The sequence below is a fragment of the Etheostoma cragini genome, chromosome 19 (genome assembly GCF_013103735.1).
Source record: "Etheostoma cragini isolate CJK2018 chromosome 19, CSU_Ecrag_1.0, whole genome shotgun sequence".
NCBI lineage: Eukaryota > Metazoa > Chordata > Actinopteri > Perciformes > Percidae > Etheostoma > Etheostoma cragini.
This window is the reverse complement of record NC_048425.1, coordinates 3,890,062-3,911,836: the sequence shown is the minus strand read 5'-3', so window position 1 is coordinate 3,911,836 and position 21,775 is coordinate 3,890,062. Positions and strand designations below refer to the sequence as shown.

Below are 21,775 nucleotides of genomic sequence, written 5' to 3'. Positions count from 1 at the left end.
TATATATATATATATATATATATTTGGATATTTTTGGGGCATTTTAGGCCTTTAATGGACAGGACAGCTGAAGTTGTGAAAGTGGAGAGAGAGGGGGAGTGACATGCAGCAAAGGGCCGCAGGCTGGATTAGAACCCGGGCCGGCTGCGTCGAGGAGTAAACCTCTATACAAGGGCACCCGCTCTACCAACTGAGCTATCTGGGTGCCCACCTTTTTATATTTCTTAACGTCCGTTACATTCAGCGCGATCACAAAAGGCTTGTAAAATGTGGACGCGTCGACAGTTTTGTTTTACTTAGACTTCCCCATGGGGGAGATAAAAACAGCGCACTGTAGTTTAAAATAAATGAACAACCTTTTTAAAGAGAAGTTCTTTTACTTTAGGTGTCATGGTTTGACACTTAATACCTTTCCTGTGAGCAGAATGTGAAAATGTGATTCACATGAGTCACAGGAGTATTAAAAGGTGCAGGTCTCCAGACCGAGATGCAGGGTGAAATCAAATAGCTGGCAGAGTGGGCGGGGTTTACCCAGTCTACACGTTCATAGCAGCGGAGATTAAACTCCACAACCAATGAGAGAAGTGCTTATGGGTGAGGCAAATTTTTGAAGGTAGTTGACTTCCCTGAACCATAGGTAACATGTCAAGCACAGTTTGTCCTATTACGTTGTTCTAACAATTACACATTACCGTAAAAAGTAGTATTTCTAGTGAAATATGTTTTATTTAATAAAATGCTACAAGTTAAGGTTGCATTAGGTTGATTATATTGGAAACTGGCTGACTGCAAAAAAAAAACCATCACATAATAATAGTACCACCCCACCTTCCTTCCTGCCCTCTTACATTACATTACATTTTCTTTCCCCTTCCATTAACCTTTCATTGTCTTCTTCCTTTCTTGACCATTCCTAAACTTTATTTATTGTTAAAGCACCTTTATTTTTATCTTTTTTCAGTGATTTCTCTTTTTTCTTCCTTTAATTCAGTCTTTTCTTTCTACCTCTCTCTCTGTCATTTTCACTTTCCAGCCAGTTTCGAGACGAAAAACAGAAAGACAAAGTCGGAGAAGGCGGGAGTGAGGGATGAGAGAGAGAGTGAGAAAAGTGAGACGTGAGAGACGAGAGAGCTACAGATGACAGAGTGATTGTGTGGTTGGAAACGAGGGACAGAAGAATTGCTTGTGTGTAGGAAGAAGAGGCATGGAGATGAACAGAGGATGAGAGAAGGAATGAAGTGTGTGAGCAGGGGGAGGAGGAGTGAAAGAGAGGCGGATGAGACATACGATTGCTGAGCTTTTCCTTTTCATCGCAGTCTGTGCAGCTCTATCTCATGCTCTCTGTCTGAGGCCGCCATGCTGCAGAATGACTAGGCAGTATCAGCAGGCGGAGAGAGAGAAAACTGAGAGCAGGAACGAGGGAGGCAGGATAACATGGAGGAAAGGAAACATGAGTTAGAGGAAGAGAGGGAACAAAAGACATACAGCGTGAAAGGGGGAGGAGGTGGAGTTAAAAATTTGCAGGAAGAAGGGAGAGAAGAAGAAAATGGTTTTAGAGTAAAAAGTGAGGGCTTTGGAAATAAAAGGAGGAGGAAAAAAAGGAGGGCTGGAGGAGGTAGAGATAGAAGTGAGGAAAATAAGAAAAGGAAATGGAGAAGAGCATGGAGGAGAATGGGGGACACGGAGGAGGGAGAACAATGAGCGGGAGAGAAAAAAAAGACCCAAATTCAGATGATGATGCAGAGATAGAGGAAAGTGAAAATGAGGGAAGAGAAGAAAAGAGACAACAGAGAAGACTGGAGAGTGAGAAAGTGAAGAGGGGAAGACAAAAAAAACAAGAAAAAAGAAAAATGGAGGCCAAACAAAAAGGAAAATTCTAGACAAAGTTGCTCACAGTTCACATTAAAAGGTTAGTTTGAGCCTCTGGGGCCACCGTACTTGGCTCTGAAATCCTGAGTGCTGACTGGATCATTACAGCCTATCCTGACAGTGTGTGTGTGTGTGTGTGTGTGTCCCTATCAATTACTGTATTAAAAGAAGTGACCTTCAGATTTACCAAAAAGCATAATGATGGAGATAATGATGGCTCACACTGTATAATCACACACATAACAGGAGTGTAATAAGTGTGTCTTTCTGTTTACTACACACTCAGGCAGTACACACACACACACACACACACACACACACACAGTGACATTAGGACAAAGCAGACAGACATCAAGCAAAGAAAGTGGAATAAGTTGTTAAAACACAAAATAAACGCCATAGCCATTTAAAATTCTGCAGGCTAGTTTCAGTGGAACACACAGAGAGAGAGAGAGAGAGAGACAGAGAGAGAGAGAGAGAGAGAGAGAGAGAGAGAGAGAGAGAGACAGAGACAGAGAGACAGAGAGACAGAGAGACAGAGAGACAGAGAGACAGAGAGAGAGAGAGAGAGAGATGGATGTAAAATCCTACTAGAGCACAGGCAAGCAAACAAAGAGTGTATGTTCACACCATCACATATTCTGACAGAGGACCTTTAAAAAAAGAGTCACACACACACAACTTCAAATACCATGACAGAACCTTCGTCTTTCGTCTCGGTCCTATCCTTAAAAAGCTGCTTAACAACAAACACACTGACACGGGCGCTGGCCTTACCTTCCTCCACAGTGGAGTCGAGCTGGGTGACTTTCACGGCCAGCTGGTCCACTCTTTCCTGCAGGTTGCTCATCCTCAGGTAGAAGCTGTTGGCTTCATTAAACAGCTCTCCGAAAATGTCCTCTGCATGGCGACCTGGACAGAAACATGGGGAGACGAAAAAACACATCCGAAACTGTAGTTTAGCAGTGTTCTTTCATCCTAGGGCTAAAAGATTATGGCCAAAATAACAATCACGATTATTTTGATCAATATTGTGATCACGATTATTTGTTGATTTTAACCAACAAAAAAAAATTTTAAACGCAAAATTTTTTAAACGCATCTCTGAGAAACCTCCCTCACTTATTTTCAACATTAACTGATTAAAAGAGTCTCAAAAAGAGAGAGAGGGAGTGCAATGGATGTACTCACGGAGCAACGGCTGATCGTTATGAACGGGTCCAGCACGGGTCGAATGGCGGATACACACGTGTGTATGAAATGTCTGTATCGTCACTGAGCTGCATTTTTATGAACTATGATATTCTGGCCATGGGTCACATCTCTCGCCCAGATCCAGCAGCTCAGTCTCACACACTGTTACTCTACCAACTGAAGGTAGTTGCATTCGATAATATAGCAATAGCAGAGTTACCCACGGAAACACTGGTACAAATACAGGTTTGGCCCTCGTACTTAAAAAAACTTATTAACACAGCTGTATATTGTTAACTGTAGACAAATGTCACAAGTGTGGACCGGTGCTGTGTGGCGGGGCTGCGTGGAGAGTAAGAGGAGAGAGAGTAGAGGAGAGATCCAAACACAGGCACGGCTTTACAGACAAAATGGGTCATGTAACAAACAATTCAAACATATCCATATAACAACATTGCAGAGGATGTGAGGACACTTGCACCGGTGCATCCTAGAGGAGCTAACAGCTAACAGACGCTAACTAGCACTGGTCACTGCTGTTGTCTGAAACACAACACAGACGGGACAAAATGTTGCGTTTACTGGTAAACTGGTAAACCTTGAGACCAACGTATGACCGACTGCTATCTGTTGAGGAATTTTGAAGGAATTTGAATTTGAGGAACTCTGTCCTCTGTGACTGTCTCCATCTAGAAACTAAGCTGCGCGATGCAGGAAACAACTCTGACTGGCACATGAGCAGACAGGGGTTTAGGGAGCGGTAGATGAGCTACGCAAAAAATCCTGGAGCGTTCTATGAAATGACGCTTTAACAAAAAAAATTGCGCGATCACACAAACTTGATCATGGGAAGTCAAAATTGTGATTGTGATTGTGATTAAAATTCGATTAATTGTGCAGCCCTATTTCATCCCATGCGCACGTTCGCCCACTGAGCTCTGGCTCCCAGCTTTCAGCCATATTGAGGTTTGTATCTCAAAACGCTATCAGGCTTCTACTGGCAGAGTTTTGCAAATGGTCTAACAGCAGTCTGTTGTCCAAAATAATGGCCTTTTTATCTGGGAGAACACTGAATTGTTGTCTTTGTTCAGGTTGGACAGCAGAAATTAGGGTTTCATATGGCAACCAAACATTGTTAGCATTTCCACAATTGTCAGTGTGACCCAAATATGTAGCCAGATAAAACAGGAGATGTACTGTACAAGAGGAGAAATTCACAGAGATGGAAGTCAGTCAATGCTGTTTTTGCTCCCTCGGTCTGTCTCAGTAGGACATGCTCCCTCGTGCCATGCTCCTTTTTTATGATATTTTCAAAAGGACCTTTTCTGTCTGCCTCCGTTTGTGTGTGTGACAGAAAGGTACATATTCTTTAATATATTTACTGAGATACAGAAATGCTGCCTTCCTTAATAACCCTGACACATACACCCACCTGCTGCATAACCTAAATGTCTCTTCATCTTCTCTCTATCTGCCTCTCAGCCCACGATATGACAGATGGAGCCAAGGCAGAGCACTCAATCGTTTGCAGTGAGCTGTCGCTGAATTAAATTTAGTCCTGAAATGCTAATCACATTTAAAATGATTCTCCCCCCCCCGACATTTTCACTGAATGATCTCTCTTCTGGCAAAGCTTCAGCTAGGAATATCATGGCTTTTAAATGATCTACGCAGGTTAATAATAAAAAAATAAATCAATTGAAATAAAAACCAAACAGAATAAATTAAATGGAAATCAAAAACCACACACACACACACACACACGCACGCACGCACGCACGCACGCACGCACGTCAAATCCTACTAGAGCACAGGCAAGCAAACAAAGAGTGTATGCTCACACCATCACATATTCTGCCGGCTTTTCGACAATCCTAAAAGGCTGCATCTCTTTAGCAGTGAAGCGCACTACCGTGTCTGTGAGTGCACACTATTTTGCCCTGTCCTGTTTGTACTTTGTTTGTCAACTAAATGCCCCAGTGTTTGAGTACTGTCAGGAAGACGGAGACAACCCATCTGTTGTAGTTCTTTTCCCAGCTCGGAAATCTGTACCAGATGATTGTGTTTTGAGTGCATATGCATGTTTGTGGTGTTGCCGTGTTTAGTTGCTGTTGTTTGAGAACAAATGTAACGTACCGGCTCGCTCAGGTTAAGTGGATATGAATCCCAAGTGCTCCCACACTGCAGCTGTTGCGTTTGACTTTGAAACAAATTCCATCTTTCTTTTTTATTCCTCCAACTCTCAACTAGCGTTTTCTCCTCATGCCGCTCTTTTGCTGCACTCTTTGGAAGGCTAAGCCCGGAGTCCCGCCTCCCCACACACACTGACAAGTGACCAGAGGGCTCACTCCTCGTTACGCTAAGGAACCAAGAGCGGTCATTCAGTCTCTTTGGTAGAGAGAGAGAGACAAGGAAAACAAACAAGCATGCAAAGGGAAATTATCGCCGCCAAAAAAATGATCAATCTTTTGATAATTCGATTGTTCTGACAGGCCTACTCAAGCTCTCTGTTCCCCATCAAAGTTCAGCACTGTCAACATAGCTTGTTTTCTGTCATTGCTGGAATTTTGTTCACCACAGTTGACAAAATAAATTGTGCGGCGAAGTTTTAAATGCTGGTGGGGCCTTTAGTCTTTAAGCATTGATCACAGTTTCCAACGGATAAAGTCTTACTGTTTTTGCGGAGGCAAAGAGCTAAAATCCAGTAATTTAAGACAAGGTCTGAACTTAACTTTCTTCTTCAACAAATGAGTGAATTAGATATGACTTTTAACTGACCCACTGCAGGTGCGGTACATTACTCGTGTATTGAAGAACAGGATACTCACTCAGACTGCCCAGCTGTTTGATGATGGCTGCCAGGGTGCTGTTGGTGACACACTCCAGTTCACTGGTCACCCCATCTGGCAACGCCCCACGGCACAGGTGCCGGGGCTCAATGTTCCTTTTCACCAATGGCATGCTGGTCTATGCCTGAAGAAACAACAGAGACAAGAGAGATGATTGGTTTATGGCGAGCATCAGCCGTCCATTTCTGCTACTTATGACATCATATCCTACATATATACTTAGACAGCCCAAACTGTGTCTGACTAAATTTCACTGTGCATCTTCTGACGTTAACATGCTGCGACTCATTATTTAAAGTACATTAACAAAATGACAGCTCAACACCGACAGATACAGGAAAAAGGAAGCAGAAGAAAAAATGGGTTGGTGTTCAGCTGCGAGTCCTGATGGAGACGGAGGTGTCATGTCCGCCGTGGGGCGTAGTCACTCATCACGCTGCTTAATGTCAATGCGGCTGGCATGAGCCAAGAGCCAAATGAGCCGGAAAGAAGTTTCTAAACGGTGTTAACGAGCTGCAACTGTAGCCACAGAAACCACGAGGGACAGAGAGAGGGAGACCGGAGACAAAGGGAGGCGTGAGGTGAAGAGAGAGGTTTGAAGATGAGAGGAAGAGAGAGTAAAGGATAGAAGGAAAGGATCAGAGGGTAAAAGAGTGATCGAGAGCAACTGACAGTGTGAAGAGAAAAGAGAATGTGCTCTAAAAAGAAAGACTGCCAGTGTTTGAGTGGCCACAAGGGAAGAGCTACATATAGATCCAGTATGTCATATGATGTGATGCCAGGCGGCCTTGATATGGGTGAAGGAAAAGTCTCAGTTATCAGAACAACGGAAACAAAAACGGGAAAATAGTCAAAGAAAAGATTTTGTGTCCAAATTAATCAAAATGCAGATGCTAGCCAAGTGTTTATACCGGCATCAGTATATTTTTATTTTAACATTGAATCAAATGCGTCTATGTAATCTCAAAGGGAAATAACACTAACTCTATGAAAAGCTCTATGGAGCTTTTTATTTCATTGTTAATGTTTTATGACCCACATATTTACACGTTTTTTTTGGGGTTGACATGTTCAACTGTTGTGCAAACCATGTTGGTTTTGGTTGAAATGAGCAATGTTTTGAATGAAAGTTTGCAAAGTTTGAATAGGGCAGGTTTCAATGTGCAACTGTTGGGCTGCAGTGTCTAGATTTTAGGTGAAAATATGCAAAAGGGGGGTTGAATTTTGCAATTCATAGGTCAGTCCCTCCAGGATTTCACGCAAATTCAACCAACCACCGTGACTTGGGTGTGACTTGCAATTTTAACCAATCACCAGAAACTTTTTCGCAAATTTGACCAATAACCGGAATTTCCCACGACTTCAACCAATCCCAGCAGTCCCACATGCCAGACTCTGTATCAGTATGACTCTGAGAGCCAACGACCAAGCAGGAGTGAGAACGGGTTGACGTCACACGTACGTGGCCATATGCATTTGCTTGTTTAACAAGACGTGTGTGACTTGAACATCTCACATTTACCAACCAAACGTACAGCGAAAGACTGTGAAAAACATGTCAGACCGTCCTGCCAACCTGTATACATTTAAACATCAATATACACTTTGACAATTTTTCACTCTACAGTTGCTGAAGCGTGCGTGCATGTGAAATGTGCCTTTGTGCATGTGGGAGGTGTGTTCTCGGGTCAGTGCTCTGGAAACGTGCCATTCTTACACTCTCCCACGCTTCTAATATAATTTTTGTCACAATTACAATTTCCAGAATAAGAGTACTAAAGCCAAGAGAAAGGAGGTAAACAAAAACCCATGGATTGTTTGGATAAATATGTGTAAGAGATGATAAAAGACATACTGATACCCACTTATTTATACACCCAAAATGGGTGTTCAAATGCTTTTTAATTTGTATGTCCAGACTGAACCACACATGCCGACTTCAATAAAAAGTGACTGGTTTGCCCTCTTTAAGTCGTTCTCCCTCTCACTCTCCCGCTCTTCCTACCCCTAATAGCTTCTGACAATCAATTACTAAAACCACCTCAGATTGTGCTGACTTGTCTTAAGAGCGTTATTGAGCTTCCCATAAAGTGTGTGTGTGTATGTGTACAAGTGTGTGTGCCAATATCGACCCTTCCTCCAGATGTTGTAAATAATCTAACACCACGGCTGTTTAATAAAACATTCACGCATCTGCTCATCCTCCATCGCTGCTCTCATAGCTGCTCTTCATCTCTTTTTTGTCTCATCTGTCTGACCCCTCCCCACTAGCCTCTTTTTTCTTGGTATATTCTCACTCTAGATCTTCTCTCCATCTCTGCCTGGTTTCATTAATAAATCAGTAAGGGTGAATATCTCTTCCTCCGTCTCCCCAGTGCCATTCTCACCTCTGTGTTGACATGAGTGTGTGTTGCAAGATAACTTGGGATTGTGTGTGAGGGGATGCTGGGTGTGTACTAGATGTTGAAGCCCACTTAGTCTTGGCTTCAACATCTAGTACACACACACCAGCATCACACAAGCAGCAGCGCACACACACACATTCAGGTCAACTGCAGGGCAAAGTCACATCAGCCTGGTGTGCTACTGCCCTGATATAAAGACAAAGGATGGAAACAAAGAGGATACATTATATACTCGCTGGACAAAGCTCCATCCAAGAAAAGCTGTGTGTGTGTGTGTGTGAATATATATATGTATGTATGTATATATATATATATATATATATATATAAATAAATAAATAAATAAATAAATGAATGAATGAATGAATGAATGAATGAATGAATGATTATACTGGGAACGTCATCCGGTTCATAAACTGAGCTTCAGGGTTCTTTACACTTCCAGCTGAACGTACCATGTAAAAGGCAATTTGCTGTCCCTTGGAAGACGGTAGAAGAAAACACACAGCATGTAACATGCTAGTAAATTGAATTTCCAAAACCAGAGCAAAATCTATTAAGTTGTGCATATAAAAAATTATCTTTAATCACACCTGCCGTGATCTGTCCAACTGCAATTGTGTCATGAATCACGCTGTTGACTAGCTAGTCACCGTGTTGGGGTCTTGTGAGGAGTCTTGCATACATAATCTGTTTTGGGCATTTTAGGCCTTTATTGAGAGGACAGCTGAAGAAATGAAAGGGGAGAGAAAGGGGAAATGACGAGGGCCGCAGGTCAGAGTCAAACACGGAGCCAAGGAGCCAATCTCTGTATATGGAGCCCCCAAATCTGTTGTCTTTCACTGTGAGATGCACTACAAACCTCAAACTGTCGTGCATGCCTGGTAATTATTTTGACTCCCAAAACCACCTGTCTGTTGGCTTGGAGCCATGCGTACACTGACATTCTGGATGAAGTTATGTTGACAGGTAAAACACCTCGAGAGAAATCCCCTGCATATACCTTAGGGTTCAAAATGGCAGAATTCACAATACCAGATGCAGCAGGATCTAGGAGAAAAGTAAAGAAAAGAAAGACCAACTTCCAAATTCATGGGATCTTTACTATTTTTTTATGCCTCTGAAAGAGAAGAAATTGTAAGTCTTAAGATATCAAGATCATTTAAAGTTCAGTTTATACAATTTCAGTCATTTTAGGACTTTTTTTTAGGACCAGAAGACACCAGGCCAAGAAGAGCATTAATGAGATCACAGGGAGGAGAAAGGCGAGGAGACAAAAAAGTGCGTCGTGGAACCATGAGAATGTTGTCATGGCGACGCCCCTGAAGAATTCGCTCCCCTTTTCGAAAGTGGCACTCGGCGCTACTCCGAAAATAGTACGAAAGGGAGACGGAGAGAAGGGGAACAAGGAGAGTAAGGTAAAGAGTGGAGAGGAGGGGTGGACACCCCTGTGAAAACTTTAAAGTAGGTCTCCAGGGGATTTATTGCAGTTTGTCAGACACATTCACTTATACAGCACAAGCAAGTTTAGGGGGGGGGAAATAGCAATAGATCTTTTCTAACAGTTTGGGAGTCTCACAGAGAGAGGGCATCAACTTGGCACTCTAGCGCTACGCCGTACACTTTAGCCATTTTAATAAAATGAAGGGTTTTATTTGGGCTCAAGTCCATACATGCAGTTAATGGTTACAGGCACAGAGAACTGAAGGCTCTGTTAGCAATGATTAGCTCTGATTAGCGGCTAGTTCAGTTATAAAGATATTAAGTGGAGAAGACTGCCACGGGGAGGGGTAACAACCAGACCCTGATAAATGACATTTGGGGAGCTTTCACAGCAGCCTGTCTGTATTGTTTTAACAGTTTTATTAGTACAGTTGATCCCACGGCAAGACCACCAGTAGCATACTACTACTAGCGCAACAATAGCTTCTCTAAGCAAGTGCAATGTTGATGCTGGTATGCACGCAACTTCATAAGGGGGAGCATAGGGGGTCGGACTCGGGTGTCAGCCATCTTGGAGCTAAACTACAGCTCTCTCTTTTAAGCAACAAACTTTTACAACAATTATTTGCATTCAAACTACCACACATGTGTACTACCAGGATACAAATGGTACAGATCGGAGAATATGCAGGAAACTTTATGAAACTTTAATGGAATACTCAACACACTAGGTGAGCTTCGCCTGCTACTTGAGATGGTCCAATACCATTTTTTGTTTCCCGATACCGATTCTGATACCTGAACTTACGTATCGGCCGATACAGAGTACTGATCTGATACCAGTGTGTCATGTATTTATTATGTTTCAACAGCTGCATACTACTATCCTTGTATGGATGTAATATGATTTATATCTTTGTTGTCGGTCTGGCTCAGGTTAAAGTCTTTGCAAAACATGAACGCCACAGATCTTAGATTGATCATCCAGTTTGTTATCCAGTCAGTTATTATGGAAAAAGAACATCAATAAACTACTTTAACGTAGTTTTGTTTAGGGCTTTATGTGGTATTGGATTGGCGCATAAACTCCAGTTCTTCCCGATACCAGCGTTTTAGGCAGTTTCAGAGGCAATACCGATACTGGTATCGATATTGGAACATCTCTACCTGCTATCCAGACCAGCACGTCAGCCAGTGGTGGCGCCCGCTGCCTCTAGCCAGGTAAGGGGACATTGATGGCGGTACGCGTGAAAGGCCAAATGAGGGCAGGAGTTCCAGCTAGGTGGAAAGCTAGACGCCCACCTGTCCAATCCATCCTGCTTGCAAGTGTCCAATCAGACAACAAACTGGACAACATCCAACTTCAACAAAACTCCCAACGCGAGTTCAGAGCATGCTGTGTTTTTGTTTTTGTGTAAAACACGGCTGAAACACAGTGTACCGAACTCCGCTGTCTAGCTACCAGGCTTGTTAGCCTTTCAGGCAGATGCTGCTCTGTTACGTAAGACTCATGGAGGTGGGCTATGTAAGACAGACACGGACTGGTGCAGAAATGGGGTGCTTTTATCCAACTACTGCTAACGGCTGGCAGAGTTTGTGACTGTTAAATGACGACCATTCTACCTTTAATGCTGTGTTTATAGTCATTTACTAAATAATGTGTGTGAACTAAATGTAGCCTGTTTCGTATGTTGTTTTTATATAATGTATAAATGTGTAACACCCCTTGAGCTACAGTGAAACATTTTGTGTAAATGGTTGGAATGACAATAAAACACTTCAGTTGAGTTGAATGCCTCACTGTCTGTCTATGTCTGTAAACGATAGACGTGGCTTGGGAGTAGACTTAAAAGCATTCTGGGATTTGGCGGCTTTCATCCACATAAGCAAAAAACATTTATTTTCTCGGCCTAGAAGGCACTAATTCCTAAAAAAATTCACAGTACATAACTAACCCAATTAAAGATTTATTCATCTTTCTAACGGTGAAATATCCCTTTAAATAAAACTAAAGATGTCCAATGCCGGAGCAGCAAAGACAAAACAACAACTGCACCTGAGATTTAAATTCTCCCCCAAATTGAGTGTTGCAGCCATCTCCCCAGGGGGTATGCCTATAGACTTTGTTGGTTTTCTTAAGCTGTGCAGAAATACAGCCATACCCATTGTACTATATTTAAGGAAGTTTGGGTTTATAATTCAGTAGAATCCTTTCTGACTTGGCATATGCATTGCTTCACATTCAGGAGTGTGTTTGTGAGAGACAGATGGACAAACGAGAGACGGTATTGATTACTGTCCTTAACCAAACTCATCATTCTTGCAGGCCATTAGGCAATCACCAGCTAATGCTATTACTGCGCCGTCTGCTTGGCCAAACAGACTTAAGTACACAAAACATGCACCTCCCCTACTGTGCTACGCTGAGCAAAGTCTGTTCTGAGACAGGTTAGTAGACCTGCCATCCACCATCCTCCATCTCACAATCACCCCTGCCGCTCTATAGGAGGGAATTGTATAATCACAGCTAATTAGCCTTCTACAGTAAATAATGGTAATGACAAGCATAATGATATGATAAGGGGGAAGTCTATTAGGGACCAAGTTATATTCCCTCTAATATGACAGCTAGCTTGTCTTTTATCCTGCATAAATGAGTATGAAGGTTATCTGCATGCTGTAAGCTAGCATGCATATTTTAAAGGGTTACGAGCAGCTGACAGAAGATCATTTGCACAACACATTAGCTTTTCTGAATGGCAGACTGTGGCAATGCTGTTAAAGTTAAATGATGCAAAGACATTTTTAAGGGTGAAAAAAGAAGATGAAACAGCCTTGTTTTAAGATTCAACACTGCACCTGAGCTGATCCAATGTGGCTTTTTAATGGGTTAATAAGGCTACAAGTTTTTTTCTAACCCATAGAATAACATACATTTGCTAACTTGAGTTAAAACCTGACTTAAATTTAAAAATAAATGCAAGATTTCAGATGACAAGTCCTGCATGCTAGCTGCCTTTAAGTCCCAAACTATCTGCATGGTACATTCTTTAAACACTGCCACGGATTCCTATGTCTTTCATTTTCTATGAAATTGATGACAACAATAGCATGTTGTTTTAACTAAAGAGAGCATGATTTGTAAGTACATAAAGGCTTCCTTATGTTCTATATCACTGAGTTCTTTTGAATTTGAAGATAAAAAATGAGTGTGAGCCGGTACCTCAACAAACTTTAATGCCTTCGTTAGATAGCGTCAGTAGAGAAATAAAAGGTAAACGAGGCACGGACACTGGGGATGTTGCGGTCCATGGCTGTCATCTTAACCTCTGAGACATGGGGGCACCCACGCTATATCCTCTAAACTGCTGAGAGTACAATGCTGTGTAAAACATGCAGGCTAAAAGCAGCGTAGCTCATGTGTGAATGAAGAAGAGAAGCTTATCGATGCTAAGAATAGCACTGGAAGGAGAACGTAGAATTAAGCAGGTTATTAGGTCACTTGTGAATGTAAATGAATAAAGGCACCAGTAATAGAATAGTATGGAGGGTTGTACTGTGTGTGCTGTGACAGCTACTGAAGATTGGGCTTCCATAAATGGCTTAAAAATTATTTTCAGTTCATCTCTGATTAGTTAAGTTTTCTTCATTTTTGCTTCTTTACAAGACAACATACTATAGCAGTAAACTGTCATGCACTGGACATAAGTGATTTGTTTCTGAGAAAATGAACTGTAAAATGGAGAAGATAAAACATGGCATATCATGTTTAAGATACAGTAGTTTAAAGATTTATGCATAATTTGCAATAAAAAAGGAAGTCCCAAGCCTAGGCCGAGAAAATAGATAATCCAGAATTAAAACTAGAAATTGTTACCTACTATAGAAAGAAGAGTTGAGAATTGACAACTATACATTTACAAACAATATTTTAGGTCACGAGTCCCTAAGATGAATGCATAATGTATCAATAGGAGAGAATTAGCAAAATGGGTTTTGTTTCATCCTCTTAGATGTCAGTTTGCCAAACAGGAAAAAGAAGACAATATTTTAAAAGCCACAGGACGGATCAGTGCAATTTAAACTGCTATGATTTCAGTTACGGCTTCATGTTCACACAACCCCCCACTCCTCCTCTTAAAACCTCCATCCTAAACTCTCCATCTCCCTCATGCCTTCCATCCTACTCCAGCTTCTCTCTCTTTGATGTCTGTATTTGTTGATGCTCTTGGGTGAGGAGCCATTGTACATAATGGTCCCAATTACGGTGGCTCTTCCCCCCTTTTGCACTAATCCTCACTAAAAACAAATTATGCAAAACAGAGCGAGAGAGGAGACAAGAGATTTTGCCCTTGCCTCCTCACACTCTTTCTAAATTTATTTTGGAAGCAGCAGCGAGCTCTGTGGAAGGGATCTTTCACTTCATTGTCTCCTTGTGTGTGTGTGTGTGTGTGTGTGTGTGTGTGTGTGTGAGAGAACTTTAATGAATGGTGAGACAAAAGAGCCAAAGGCACAATGACAGAAACAAATACCCACGCACACACACACGCACACACACAAACAGACACCCTGTAACCATCCTGACAGTCAAATGGTATTTGCAATTCAGTGTGTGTGGTGTTAGTAGTGGCTTGGTTTTATCTAGTGTTCAGCTCAGGCCTCAATACACACTGAAAAGGAAAAAGTCTAAGTGAGATAAATACATTGTGTGGACAGTCAGCCAATGTCACCCAGCTGTTACGATGGTGGTGAGGTTGTGTTATTACCGAGAGGTGTCGGCTCATTAAACCTGGATTTAAGCCTACCTCACCCTGCTTTGAAACTGCATTCCTTTTCCTTGTCGTTTTAGTTCGGATGTTACGGTCAGTTGCTTTTGTTTGTTAGTCTAAAGGGCTTACATGCAAAATAATTTCTTTCAAAAAAACAGCTATAAGATTTATTTTAAGACATTAAAAATGGCAAATCTAAAGATGTTGAATATGTGCACCACATATCCATTCTACTGTGTTTGTTCTCTGCTAATGTGGCTGGTAAACAGGTCAGCCACAGAATGAATGTAATGTTTCTGGACTGTATTCAGCCTTTCACTGTGTGTGTGTGTGTTGTGAGAACGCCCCTCACGCCCCTCTGCAACCCCGTCTCTCACAATTAAATGTGTTGACCTCAGCGCGATTGCAACAAGTCATCCGGCAGAGAGAGAGAGAGAGAGAGAGAGAGAGAGAGAGAGAGAGAGAGAGAGAGAGAGAGAGAGAGAGAGAGAGAGAGAGAGAGAGAGAGAGAGAGAGAATTCCTGTTGTGATGTGTCTTAGTGTCCCAGTTTCCCTGCTCCCAGTTTAAACTGGGAGTCGGACAGAGACTGACACAGAAACCAGTAAGATCTAAAGAGTTATACAATCCACCAATTTGCCTAACAAATGTAATTTCTTTTAGATACTATGAATTTTTATGACCAACTGTTGGAACTCAAGCTAACAAGCTACATGCTAATGAAAGCGCTAGGATTTTGCAGGGTAGGACTGCTTGATTCCCCCCATTAGGTCTGGCAATTGGACACTAGTTTCCCAATACTCTGTTCTTTGTGACAGGCTCAAAAACAAACCACAACTTGTATTTCCTCCTTAAAATGTTGCGTGTGACAACTTTAATTTAAATCTACAATTAGATCTCTATTTAAAAAGATAAACCAGTCTTCATCAAATCACTGCAACCATAAAAGAGACCGTCCTACCAGGGATAACAGAAACCACACAGATTTGCTCTTTTGTTCAAATGAAACCCTGCTGCAGAGTAGGAACACTCTCTTTGCTCACAGGAAGTGAGGAATTGAAACTTGAGCGAAATCCAAGCTGTCTGCTGAGCAGCAGTGAGGGAGACTCTGTCAAGAGGAAGCTTCACTCGCCAGCGTCAAGTCAAGCAGCATCTTTTCTTTGATCATGGGCCCACATCTTTCAAACTCTACATTTCTGTTTGTAGTGCAGGCTTTTCTGTCATAAATTCCTAGTGACGGGTAAACTGACTTCGATGAGTGAAACTGGCAGAGACCTGCTTTAATTTGCATTTGGGGTGGATTCTGCATCCCTCCAGAGCACAAAGACCCAACTGTTTTTTTTTTTTTTACATACTGTAAAAACACAAACTTAGATAGTCATCATACAGATACATACTGACTGGCTACAATACAATCTTTAAACCAAAGACATTAAAAGTTCTGGTGTTTAAGGATTTAAAAGCAGGTTTAAGGTTAAAGGTCTCACATCTGTAAGCATCCACTCAACTGAAGTGCTGCTGAGCAAGGCATTGAACCCTGAAGACTAGTCATTATCTATGACCTCCCTGGTCAGCAAAGAGAGAGTACACTTTAATCACAGCGATTAATAAAAGTTATCATGTTGAAGATGTGGTCATACCAGCTTTCACTTATATTTCCCTCATTTTTATCACACTGCATACACACTCAATCACCCGCTCACTCGGAGGCCTGTGGCCCGAGTTCAAAGCTAGGGGTCAACGCTGGATCAATAGCTTCTTCAGGAAAAAACAAACAAAAAGAAAACACCAGCACCACCTGCACGTGAACACCCAAACACTGCACCTAGCAACCATTGCTAAGCTGAAATAGCCTTATCGATCAGCCCGGCAAGGAATGAGCCTGGAAATCGCTGAGTAAGGCTGACTTCCTCGGGTGGGTCGTGGGTTGAAATAACAGATCAAGACATGGTTGTTTTTGTTTTTGTTTTTTGTATAATTCTTACACAGCAGCATTAAAGAATTCTTTTGGGCTTAGAGACGTACACAAAGCAGGCGGACACAAAAGGAAACACACAGCAGCAGCAGCACATTGAGCTACACAGTGTGCTGATCAGTGTCATTGTACAATGTAACACCCACGCCGATGCGTTGTCAATGGTCTGGCCTTGCTTGCACTTTGCATCATCCCGTTGAAAATAAAACAACAAAAGCCGACGCAGTTACAGCAGCGAGGTCCGACGAGCAGGTGGAAGAACGATGATATTCAATTCTGGGGCGAAGGCAGCCTGGCAATATCCCCCGCAGCAAGAGGGAAAATGCTTTAGAAAATATACATTTCCCAACAGCAATGATGCTGAATAGTTTCCCCTTCCTGTCTGTACCTGCAGAGATGTGATGCAGAAGTAATGTTATGATGAATGGACTTGGGCAGCGCTGCTAGCAACAGAGGAAAAGTAAGAAATACAAATCGTGATAGAGATCATGCACTTGGAGTATCAAGAAAATCACATAAAATGTATTAAAACATGGTCTTATCTTTAACATCCAAGACTTACAATTCAACTGCTGCCATAACATTTCTTCTCATGTTCCTGGGCTACACTATTACCTGGGTAATGCATATTTACATCTTTAAAGTCACTGTGAACATTTATGGAACATATTTTAAGTTAATTTGATCGCCAAATTTATACATTTGTAGAAAAATATAACCAAGGTTATGAAAATTGGTGAACCCTGTGTGTTCTTTTCAGCTCATTCATCACAGAAGAGTAGGAGATTTTCATATGCCACACTTAGTGGCTTTCACTGAAACCATTATTCCATAACTATACAATCTTTCAATAGGAAGAGAATGAAATACAGTGTGTGGCAGACTCATGACAGACAGATCCTATTCAATGTGTCAGATGGTTATTCAAAGTACGAATAGCCCCGGAGTGGCTCTCTAAGTGGCCACATAACTTAGTCTGAGTGCGCCCTGAACAGGCCGCTGTGTATCTTCAGAGATAATTCAAACCATTAGCCACAACGAGACACACTGAACACGCGTCAGAGGGAAAATCCAAAAAGGAAAGCAGAGATCTGTTTGAATAATAAAAAACAAATCCCGTTTTCTTTCACCTGGAACCTTTTAACAAAAAATCTGCCAGATCTGGTTCAAAGAGGAGACCAAGGAACAGACTGGAGGCACAGTAACAGAACAAGCTCCTCGGGGGGGGGGGGAGAATAGAAACGCATCTGGAAAACATATAAGCTCAATGTGCCTTCTACGCAGGAGCAGAGTACGGATGATTCCTGAAATACAGATTACTGAGAAAACACACCGCTTACCTCTGGAATCCTAATCATCCTCAGTGCTGCAGCAGAGAAAGTGCTCAGAATAAAGCAGCAGCTTTAACTCTCTTGCAAAGAATTGACAAAGTGCTGGCAGCCAAAAACATAAGAGGGCATTTTTGATGGAAGGTTGTTTTCAGGGTGGCAGACATCACATTAACTCCTTTAAGTGAAGCATAAAATCCTCTAAGTTACCCTGATACCTTCACTTTCAGTCAACATTCAAGTCAACATTCAAAGTCATTTTTGAATCTCGATTCCCAACATTTCATTTTTAAATAACTTTGATTTAAAAAAAATTAAACTTTTTTTTCTTCTTTTTTAAATGACTTTGATTCTTATTTTAATTTACGAGCCGACTGCATTACAACTACTTTCCTCTGTGAGTTTTAAACATTGACAGTATAAAGTCAGTTTTAAAGCGCTGCAATGCTCTCCCTCCCTCCCTCCGCTCGCCCCCCCCACCCAGTAACGTGCGTGCCTACACCACAGCTTCAAAACAAGTCTTGCATCAGAAAGAGTCTGAAGAGAAAAGAAAAAAGGAGATGAAGCAAAAAGAGACGGACCAAAGTGATACGCTGGTTTGTAAGTCTAACATAAACGGATAGACAGAGTGTTCTGCCTGCTTGTACTGGATTTGACTGCCAACACTGTTCCAACTGTCTGGTCGTCCTTTACTAAGCATGACGGAGAACGTTGAAGATACAGATTCTACTAACAAAATATGAGAAATTTAAATATGAGGCATTAAATATCCAGCATTATATTGGAGTTGAAATCCTCTACATTGAAGTAGCCTACATTGTCCTGATAATGTCTCTTATTTTACTTTACCCAAACATTTGAAAAAGCAGAACTTGCACCGTGTGGTCACAAGAGGTTTTACCATACGGCACAGATAAAGTGCCTTGTGAATGGTAGGTTTTTTTTGTAATTAAAAACTCAACCTGTAACACATGTTGCAGCGGGTTTCAATCAGGCACGGTTGGGCTGCAGCTTATCTAAATGTTAAGCATGTTTTTCGTGTAGCAGATACTCACAGTGGTAGGGCGCTGGAAGCCGGGAACCAGACTGAGCACCGTGCAGAACGGCCCCAGATATATGCTCAACCGGAGCAACAAAACAACGTGCTGGAGCGCCAAAAGGAAATTCTCAAAATGCAAGCTAACTACAAGTTCCTTTGGGGAAAAAGGAGAAGTGGGCTTCTAAAACTTGCTTAAAACAAACAGTAAAATGCTTTTTGTTGCACACCTAATTAAACATGTATTCTTATTTAGCGCTCAGCCATTGTTAAGTTAGAACAGTATAAATTGGCAGGTCCCTCACATTTCCTAACCAGTTTATCCAGGTATAATATGATTGTTTTGTTCTATTCACTTTGTGGCTTGTCCTGTGGTGATATTTGAGAAGTAATGTAACTAATGAGTACCCTGAATTCGTTGTTTAGCCATCATCAAGCAAGAACTGTTACAACCCTCTTCTACAGTGACTTCCATGTCCAATGGTTCCCTTGCAAGGAGATCATTGGCTTGAAAGAAAAACAGGGTGCAACAGGGTGACCAGAGGCCAAGATCAACAATAGACCAGGAATAACAGAGCTGGGAAGGACTCAATTTCTTGCTCAAGGGCACTTCTGCAGAGCAGCCACTTGCCATACACAGGGGTTTAAACGCCCTGCTGAATGACCTTTGACACTAATTTCCAATGCTAGTATTTTTCAAATACTTACGCTCTATTTAAACCTTAAAAGCTGTCTAAAGTGCCACAATATATATTATGGCAAACAAATATGGAAATATTTAAACAATTCTGAATTCTTTATCTAGAATCAGAGATATTTATTGAATTTAGCACCACTGGAAACAACCTACATTGTATGTTTTGAAGTTTAAAACTATTAAATCTGCCCCGAGCCACTCTGGATCTGCCATAACCAATCGCTATTATTTGGTTGTGGCAAACCCAGACATAATACTGAAAGAAAATGAAAATTGAGCGGGAGTTCAATATGTAGGAGGGTGGAGCCAGGCTAACACTGCACATCTCCAGTCTCACTTTGTCAATGGTTTAGATCAGTGCAAGGAGGTTCATGAATATATATATATATATATATATATAGAGAAGTCCTGCTCCTTCATGTTATATATATATATATATATATATGGGGTAATGAATGGATGGTTTGTCTATCCCATGGTATCAGGTAAAATGTTGAGATATTAAGTTACATAACTATTAAACAAAGAAAAAGGAGCAGATTTTTAAAAAAAAATGAAAACGTTAGAAAATCTGCATTTTTGCTTTGATAAATGGCTTAAACAATAATATAATATCAAAATCAACTAATCGAGTCGGACTGACCAAATCTGACAAATGGGCTGTGCAGCCTGTAACAATGATGATTAGGATGCTACTTTGCTAACACAAACATCTAAATCAGATAAAAGGACTGCTTGCAACAGCGGATTACCTCTCTGGTAACAGAAATTCAAACCGACAAGTGCTTGATTACTCACTGTTTTCCCCCTATATTCTTAGTATTTGTACCTATGTCATGCACACCTTTTTCCCTTTAAAACATCATGCATGTATTATAATCCGCACAAATGTCACTGTCTACTGTTGTGGGGGGCTGAGGTTAGCTAGATTCAGATTTCAGCAGGCCTTTTCCAAGCTGAGGACAGGGAATCAACTAGCAGCGGTAAGCAACAGGAGCAACATTAGGAGCAGTAAAACAGAAATAGGCACTACACAAATCTAGAGGGCCTAATTATTCATATCCATGATAAATAAATAATTAATTTACCGCGTATTTCAGAATGCATTAATGCATTTAATGCAGTCTTAATGGCTAAAAATAAAGCTACCTAAAGGGATATTTTCTAATAATTTACAGTACAGGTGTTCATTCTGTAGTTAATATGTCTCTACACGAAATGCCATGTGAAAAACAGGCTATTTTATCAGTCTAATGACAGACAGGGTTCTGGCACAGACTAATCCTCTACACACCTCCCATTTAAGCTCCACTGCTCTTTCTAGTCGACATCGAGCCACAAGCTTGTTCCCTGCCAAATCCTATGCCACATTACACCAACTGGTGACATTTTGTTGTAGGCGGAACGGAGACGCACCTGACCAGTGCGTTGGAAACGTCGGTGGTAAGAGAAAATGGAGTGAAAATGGGAGGAACATTCGGCTGAAGCCTACAGAAAAATGGGCGCTAATTAGTAAGCATGCCGCTCAACCCACCACCTCGCTACAAATGTGGGTGCATTGTGTTTTTCTGCGTGTACGCCATGCAAAAACAATAACAAACGCGCCCTCCCTCTCCGTACGTGCTCCCATGTGTCCACACCATTGCTGTCAAATGCAACGCCGATTTAAAATTCAAACAGATTTACCTGGCTGCGGTCTCTGTCACCTTCTTCTTCTCTCGCTTACTTAAATGGTTATCTCTGTTTCTCTCCGGCTCCGCATTTCATTTCCGAAGGCCCATGTTCGCAGCTCGACGGATGGATGGATGGAGAAAGGTGGTGGTGGTGGTGGTGGAGGAGGAGGAGGAGGAGCAGCAGAAGCGGAAGCCTTTGAAGTGAAGAAATCTGGGTCCTGCTCGCGACCCAGCTGCGTGGACTGGATATATGTCGTTTCCAAGGCAGCGTTCATGGACCTGACGAGCGTCAAGCTGCAGTCTACTATGAAGAAAGCCCACGTCCTGTTCCCATTTCAAAATAAAAGTCTCAATTAAAGTTAGCAAAGAAGGGGCAACACAAAATAGACTTAAACTGTTAACCTAAACGAGATGTGTTTTTTTTCAATCTGTTCTATTATTTTCATCCAGATCTATAATATTACCCTAAAAAGCCTATTAACAGCTGCAAATTATCTTCAGATAATCTGTGTGGTCTCTGTCAAATGAACACATGCCATA

The 21,775-nt window shown here is 41.6% G+C and overlaps 1 protein-coding gene across 3 annotated transcripts in view; it reads right to left on the bottom strand.

The window, feature by feature from the left end:
- zgc:109889 (uncharacterized protein LOC553542 homolog) overlaps positions 1-21,542 on the bottom strand; it is a 30,582-nt gene extending 9,040 nt beyond the window's left edge. For 2 of the 3 annotated variants that reach the window (XM_034857151.1, XM_034857153.1), the window contains exons 1-3: positions 21,249-21,541; positions 5,892-6,036; positions 2,647-2,781 (exon numbers count right to left, since the gene is read on the bottom strand). In XM_034857151.1, the coding sequence (XP_034713042.1) occupies positions 2,647-2,781; positions 5,892-6,024 (268 nt within the window). In that variant the 5' untranslated portion in view covers positions 6,025-6,036; positions 21,249-21,541. Of the gene's footprint in view, positions 1-2,646; positions 2,782-5,891; positions 6,037-20,978; positions 21,051-21,248 lie in introns of all 3 variants that reach the window. The other variant, XM_034857152.1, reaches the window with a different exon arrangement.
- Positions 21,543-21,775: the final 233 nt, after the last annotated feature.